The 7,500-nt window shown below is 50.5% G+C and overlaps 2 protein-coding genes across 2 annotated transcripts in view; both read left to right on the top strand.

Moving 5' to 3' along the window:
* recql5 (RecQ helicase-like 5) overlaps window positions 1–4,092 on the top strand; it is a 12,299-nt gene extending 8,207 nt beyond the window's left edge. The window contains exons 11-18 of the mRNA XM_062487219.1: window positions 412–470; window positions 873–1,025; window positions 1,234–1,437; window positions 1,739–2,379; window positions 2,474–2,519; window positions 2,706–2,987; window positions 3,064–3,136; window positions 3,208–4,092. Coding sequence (XP_062343203.1) covers window positions 412–470; window positions 873–1,025; window positions 1,234–1,437; window positions 1,739–2,379; window positions 2,474–2,519; window positions 2,706–2,987; window positions 3,064–3,136; window positions 3,208–3,317 — 1,568 coding nt within the window. The 3' untranslated portion in view covers window positions 3,318–4,092. The remainder of the gene's footprint in view (window positions 1–411; window positions 471–872; window positions 1,026–1,233; window positions 1,438–1,738; window positions 2,380–2,473; window positions 2,520–2,705; window positions 2,988–3,063; window positions 3,137–3,207) is intronic.
* A 286-nt stretch (window positions 4,093–4,378) lies between these two features.
* Window positions 4,379–7,500, top strand: part of cdr2l (cerebellar degeneration-related protein 2-like) — an 11,876-nt gene continuing 8,754 nt past the window's right edge. The window contains exon 1 of the mRNA XM_062486294.1: window positions 4,379–4,934. Coding sequence (XP_062342278.1) covers window positions 4,856–4,934 — 79 coding nt within the window. The 5' untranslated portion in view covers window positions 4,379–4,855. The remainder of the gene's footprint in view (window positions 4,935–7,500) is intronic.

The raw sequence follows: 7,500 nt of genomic DNA, 5'->3' as shown, positions 1-7,500 counted from the left end.
TTGTGTTTGCTAATTGCCTTAGAAGACTAATGGATGATTAGAAGGATTAGAATTAGAATGACAAAGGTCTGCAATGTTGTAATTGCTGCAAATGGAGCATTATTTGACGAAAGCAAAGTTTGAAGAACAAAATGTATATTTCAAATAAAAATAATTATTTCTAATAATAATAATTAACCTTGTAAATGTCTGGACTATATTTTCTATTCATTTTGAAAGTTATTTGATAAATAAAAGTGAGTTTTCATGGAAAACACGAAATTGTCTGGGTGACCCCAAACTTTTGAACGGTAGTGTATCTGACCCTGTGTGTGTGTGTGTGTGTGTGTGTGTGTGTGTGTGTGTGTGTGTGTGTGTGTGTGTGTGTGTGTGTGTGTGTGTGTGTGTGTGTGTGTGTGTGTGTGCGCGCAGATGCTGGATGTCTACTGAAGGAAGCCAGCAGCCAGAAAATCCCCAGGTTAACTGTAAAGGTACTAAACCATGCACACACACACGCGCACACACACGCGCGCACACACACACACGCGCACGCACAAACACACACGCACACACTTGCAAACCAATATGTGCATTCCACATGTTGCTGAGAGTAATTCACCCATTGGAATGCTGTGACTCACTATCATCAGAGCTCAAATGAGTAACCCAGACAGCCACTCCATCACCTCCACTCACACACTATAGATTGGGAGGAGACGTTCTTCTCAACCACTGTTAGTCCCTCACAGTCAGTAACACAGGGATAGCTGCAGTTTTACACAGTATATGATGGGCAACAGACTTCAGACACACACACTGCCTCTCTGTGGCTCCAAGTGACTGACTGTGTGTGTGTGTGTGTGTATGTGTGTGTGTGTGTGTGTGTGTGCCAGGCCAGAGAGCACTGCCTGGCGCTGCTACAGCAGGCTCTCTCTAGCCAGCAGGGGGCAGCAGAGGACACCGTTTCCATGGCGGTGGAGATGGAACACGAGGCGTTCCGCAACACCAAGTCTACCAACCTCTACAAGGCCGCCATGCTGAAGAAGGTGAGGCTACACAGCGCCCCCTGTGGACAGACAGGGGAACTGCTGCACAGAACAGTTGTTTCTGTTTTGTGTGTTTTTGTCACCATCCATCGTTGTCATGTGGATTATAGTGTCGGCCAATGGTGTGTCTTCCTCTCTCTCCTTCTGTTAAGAGAGTGACAGGCCAGCATGCTTCTGCTTGTTGAACTCCTCCCTCGGTTTCCATCAGGTTTCAGAGATGAAGAAGGGATCGACTGCCTCGCTGGGAGGGGGGGGAGGGGGAGGAGGAGGAGGAGGAGGAGGAAGAAGAGGGGGAGAGGAGACCAAAGACGTGAAGAGTGAAGTTAAGGATGAATCAAGCCCCTCCTCTTCCTCCTCTTCCTCACTTCCTGTGGAGCTGCTTGGCTTCACTCCCGCCTCCCAAATCTACTCAGTAAGAGACACACACACACACACACACACAAGCAGACAAGCTTAATGAGCTGTTACCAGTGACTCATACACATTTGAAGTTCCTTCTAATGTTCTAGTGGTTCATCTTGCATCGTGTGTGTGTGTGTGTGTGTGTATGTTCCCTGCCTGCCTGTGTGTGTATGTTCCCTGCCTGCCTGTGTGTGTGTGCGTGTGTGTGTGTGTGTGTATGTTCCCTGCCTGCCTGTGTGTGTGTGTGTGTGTGTATGTTCCCTGCCTGCCTGCCTGTGTGTGTGTATGTTCCCTGCCTGTGTGTGTGTTAGCTGAAGAGGAAGAGGATTGGAGCAGGTCTCAGGGGGTCCTCAGACCCCTTCCAGACAGCCAGAGAGCTGCTTCAGACCTCCATCCCTGAGGGGGTCCCTGGAGGGGGATTCCACCCCGACACCCCTGTGGCCCTGACCTCCATCACCTCCTCCATCAGGGCGAAGGCCAAAGCCACGGCCGCCGCCCTCAGCAGCCCCTCAGACACAGGGGACAAGCTGTCGGCTGACAGCCCTTCTAAAGCAGGCAGCAGACTCAGTGTAGACAGTCCGTCCAAAGCGGCGGGTAAAGGACTGAGTAAGAAGCAGCAGAAGCTAGCGGAAGCCGCTAAGAGCACCAGGAGCATCGCTCAGTACTTTGGGAAGAAACAGACCGACAGCCAGGGGCGGGCTTTAGAGAATGGAGCCAATGGCATGTCATCTCATGAGGCAGAGGATGCCCCTCAGCCTATCAGCGCTCAGGAACACTCACCTGTCACGGTCACCACAGATACGGTCTCTGCGGATACCAGTCCATTAGAGATGGTCCCCATGGAAGCCATCCCAGAAGTCATCACTCTGGACGAGGAGGAGGAGGAGGAAGAGGCCCCCACAACACAGGAAGTGAAAGAGGAAGTTGAGCGAGAGGCGGAGGGTCACACAGAGTGAGATGCAGACATGAATACTTTCCGTCATTGTCATAACCATCTCTATCTTGATTTGTGGTTGTCACGGTAACGCCATCTCTCTGTCCCTCAGGCAGAAACGTCAGGAAGACCAGAACAGATCTCTGCTCCTGCCAGAGGTGTGGACGACCGCTCTATCTACCAGAGCTCTAGAATCCCTCAAACTCTAGAACCTCATCTGAAATTTTAGAACCTCAGATGATGGCCTGTCTCAGAATACTGCCAAATACCGACACAACACGTTCTCTCTGTCTCTCTCTCTCTCTCTCTCTCTCTCTCTCTCTATCTCTCTCTGTGTGTTCCAGGTACCAGAGGACGGGGGGGCATACAGGGAGCCCTCGGCCAAACGTAGCCGACCCCTTCAGGAGAGCAGGAGGAAGGTGACCTTTAACCCCCAGGTGCAGGAGACTCTCGTGGAGTCTCGGGGGGGCGCCGTGGGGGCCCCGTCCTCCTCCCAGCCCCCCCTGGGCCCCACGGCCAGACTCCCCACCACGGCCCCCCCACAACCTGCCAGCAGGAAGGAGGTGGCGGACATTGTTGTGCGCTGCCTGGACCCATACTACACCCAGGGGAAGTTTAGCACCAAGGTGAGGGAGAAGGAGAGGAGGGGAGGTCCTCTTCACCATCTCAGTTACTGTTGTGACCTTTGACCTCTCTGTCTAGGAGCTGTTCAAGTCGTTCGCCCGCTTCCTGTCTCACCTGCTGGCTGAAGGGCGGGGCCAGGGGAGGGGACCAGGTGAGAACCTTGGAGATGTGCATGTGTGTGTGTGTGTGTGTGTGTGTGTATAATCTCCTGTGTGTCCACAGTGAAGGCGGAGGCCAAGGCTCTGATAAAGAAGTTCTTTAGTGGAGTGAAACGTTGTGAAAAGGAGGAAGACTGGAGACACCTGGAGAGAATGAACACACACTCCTCCTAGAGCTGGAGGGAGCAGAGCTGGAGGGAGCAGAGCTGGAGGGAGCAGAGGTGGAGGGAGGAGAGATGGAGGGAGGAGAGATGGAGGGAGGAGAGATGGAGGGAGGCCCCTGAGGAGGGAACTGACTACTCCTCCTCTTCTTCTGAGCCTTGTATGCTGCTGCTGTTGACTGACTGTTGCTATGCCCCAGAACAGTTTGGTCTGCACACACGCTGCCAGGAAACAGGTTGCCCAGAAACAGGCTGCCACTCTGATGTAGCAGTGAAACATGTCTGACTGGATACAGACCGTTTCTGGGACTGAACAAGAAGTGATGTTTGTAATCTCAGAATCTGTGAAGTTTCTCTGGTCTTGTCCAACCAAACTCTTCTTCTGCTGCTGCTGAATCCTTACCAGGCTGGAGGACTGAGTCTACTGGATGGACATTATGCAGGGAAATTATAGATATTTTAAACTGACATTTTTGGTTAGTTTTTGTCAACTTTTATGTCCATGTTTTGTCTATTGTTTATGTCGGTAACAGGAGTCCTCATGTGTGTAACATTTCGTAAGATAATTGTGTTTGTCTTAATAGTTAATTTGCAATAACGTTGACTGTGACGAGGACTACTGGACATTAGTCACTTGTGAACCTACAAAACGCAAAGAACATTGATCTTGCTGTGCTCCAAAGGGGACTAGACTACTGAACGCTGAAGCCATAAAGACAAGTTGTGTAGGCCTTGCCTGTTCTCTGCGACCCAGCTGTTTACAATAAAATCTCTGATGACGCTGATAGACAAAACTAGGGCCTCGTCTTGCTTTGTTTATAATGTTATTGTTTGTACCGTGCCTGCATTATACTGCGTCGTTGTACCAGTACTACACCGTCTCACATGGACGGACAAAGTAGTGATTCGTTGTTGTTCGTTGGGACAGGGACGAGGGAACGGTGGTAACTTGTTTCTGAATGGATGATTGAAAAGACGGGGAGACGTCGGCACTGAGCACCAACTCCGCATCGAGCGTGGTGGGGGCAGAGGCGGGAACAGATGTAGGGCTATAAGCACTGTTTTATCACAGAATCCAGAAATTATGAAATAGCTACGCATCTGTTCCGTCTGTTGGACCGAACAGATATGAGATGTGCCTTTACATCGGACGTACTGTCGGTGCCGTATGGTTGGCACCATTTAAGCCTATTGAACATAAAGAGGCTGAGGACTAATCAACGACACTTGTATCCCCTCGATCCAACTGTTTTTAGGTCACGGTTTCCCACAGCTCTGTCGAGTGCGGCCCAAAAAAGATGAAATGATTCGTCACACAGATTAGAAAAAGGGAATTTTTTCAGAACGTTGAGCAGCAGGTGCATGCGCGTGGGGGGCGATGCAGGGCAGCCCCGCTACCGACTGTAAACGAGTCCGCTGAAAGGGTTACAGTTCTGGGAGGCTGCGCCCTTCGAGATCTCTATGTGCGTTTTCGCTTCCGGGCGAAGCCCATCGCCAGATTTTTCAGAGCCGATCGCCGGTCATCGTTCACAACAGTAGACCCGGGCACCGATGCTCCGTGCAGGAAGGATGGAGGAGTTTGTAACGGAGGAAGAGGAACCATGGTACGATCAACGGGATCTCGAGCAGGGTAAGAGGATGGTTGCCAGTCTTCATTTTACAGTGTGATTATTAAAATTATTTTATAACATTTGCCACTCTTAATAATGTAATTTTGTCAAATGTTATATTATCTGTAAAATCATTCCAAACGACATGAACTAACAAGGACCAAAATGCCTTGTCGAGCCCACTAAATTAGCCCTGTCTGTATTTTCGGACGTTTGTTGTTGTCGGTCCCTAACGTATTTATTTGAGACATCGCATGTATTTAGTATTTTGCTAATTCGCTCATAGGCAGAGCCATTTTACTGAAACACGGAGCCATGGAAACGCGTGCCGCAGGTTACAGCTGTCATCCCGTTATTCTCTCTCTCTCTCTCTCTCTCTCTCTCTCTCTCTCTCTCTCTCTCTCTCTCTCTCTCTCTCTCTCTCTCTCTCTCTCCCTCTCTTCTGTACACCACATCCTACTCATCCCTCCTCCTAATCTCCTCTTCTTTATTCCTCTGCCAATTATTGTGATCTTGTCAGTGTTGCTCAGTATAGCCCCAGTCTTCCCTCTGAGCTGGGGGGAAGGGAGGAGGTGAAGGGAAAGAGAGAGAGAAATAGAGGGGGTTATAGGGAGAGAATAGCAGAGAACGCTAGGGAGAGAGAGAGAGACAGAGAGAGAGAGAAGGGGGGGGAGAGGGAGAGACAGAGAGAGAGAGAGAGAGGGGGGGGGGGGAGGGAGAGAGGGGGGGGAGAGGGAGAGAGCGAGAGCGAGAAACAGCTATTTTGGACATGGTCATGTTCCAACCCTCAGTCCTCTGGGCCGTCATCTCTGAAATGCTGAGTTGCAGGTCTGGGGGAGGAGAAGAGGAGGAGACAAGGGGTCAGATGGCTGAGCGGTTAGGGAGTCGGGCTATTAATCAGAAGGTTGTTGGTTCGATTCCCGGCTGTGCAAAATGAAGTTGTGTCCTTGGGCAAGGCACTTCACCCTACTTGCCTCGGGGGGAATGTCCCTGTACTTACTGTGAGTCGCTCTGGATAAGAGCGTCTGCTAAATGACTAAATGTAAATGTAAGAGGAGAGGAGAGGAGACAAGAGGAGAGGAGACAAGAGGAGAGGAGGAGAGAGGTGGGCTAGGGGAGAATTAGAGACAAGGGGAGAGGAATAAAGAGATGTATGGAGGAAAATAGAGGAGGAGAGGAAAGGAAATGAGAGGACAGGAGAGAAAGTTAGAGGAGAGGACATGTCATCTGAACTTCTGTCTGGGAGTTTCGATGACTGATGAGGTAACAAGGAGGAGGATGGGAATTGTAGTTCTAGGACACATGCTGGACATTCTCAGAATTCTGTGGCGTTGTAAACAAAGGCTTCACACAGCAGAGGAGAGGAGAGCAGTGAGAGAAGGCAGCTTATCTCCCACACGCTGCACTGTAACACCCTGAGACACTCACACTGATGCACGCTTTGGAAACACTGAAGTGGACCTTTGTGAAATTAACGCTAAATGTGAAAATGCCAGGCAGGCATGTAGTGTGTCTGTGAGATTGTGTTTGTCTGCACTGCAGGGCGTGGCAGTGTGACATCTCAGCCTTATTTAATTTGGGGCATGAAGTGATGTTCAATGTGATTGGTGCAGCCCTAGAATAGAGCACTGTAAGGCAGGCAGGCAGGCAGGCAGGCAGACAGGAAGACAGACAGACAGACAGACAGACGAGAGAGAATAGAGACTGCAGGCAGACAACTCTGCATGTTAATCTCATATCAGCATACTGTACCATAATCAACATGAAAAGTAATTCTACGTTTCAAATCTAACTTAATCTGCCACCAGGAATCCCGTCTGCGGCATAGTGGAGTAGACAGAGATTAGAGATTATTCCACATAACACAGTGACTGTTTCCCAGGCACAGATTAACCCAAATTTAGGGGAGGGGAGAGGGGGGAATACATGAAGGAAATGGGTCCAACCCAGGACTCAAACCCAGGCCCCAGGACTCAAACCCAGGCCTCAGGACTCAAACCCAGGCCCCAGGACTCAAACCCAGGCCTCAGGACTCAAACCCAGGCCCCAGGACTCAAACCCAGGCCTCAGGACTCAAACCCAGGCCTCAGGACTCAAACCCAGGCCTCAGGACTCAAACCCAGGCCCCAGGACTCAAACCCAGGCCTCAGGACTCAAACCCAGGCCTCAGGACTCAAACCCAGGCCTCAGGACTCAAACCCAGGCCTCAGGACTCAAACCCAGGCCTCAGGACTCAAACCCAGGCCTCAGGGCCTCAGAGGGCCCTGATGTACTAATCTGAGTAAAATCTAGAATATCTTCCTGGTGTGAGTGTTTATGGATCTCCTTGTTAGTGACCATCCGGGTTCTGTGTGCTGACTGACTGCACAGATGGCTGGGGGCAGGGTGATGTCATACTGATGATGTCATACTGATGATGTCATGCTCTGCCAGTTGACCCAGAATGTTGGAGTGAAACATCAGAGGGCATCAGAGAGAAACAGAGTTACACGTGCAGAAAGATCCGGCACGCATGAGATGATGTGTGTGTGTGTGTCTCAGCATATATCCCAAGTGTGAGGAGAGAGATGTGTTTAGGTGTGAACC

The sequence above is a fragment of the Osmerus eperlanus genome, chromosome 2 (assembly GCF_963692335.1).
Source record: "Osmerus eperlanus chromosome 2, fOsmEpe2.1, whole genome shotgun sequence".
NCBI lineage: Eukaryota > Metazoa > Chordata > Actinopteri > Osmeriformes > Osmeridae > Osmerus > Osmerus eperlanus.
The sequence above is the reverse complement of the archived record's forward strand: the minus strand, read 5'-3'. Positions and strand labels throughout refer to the sequence as shown.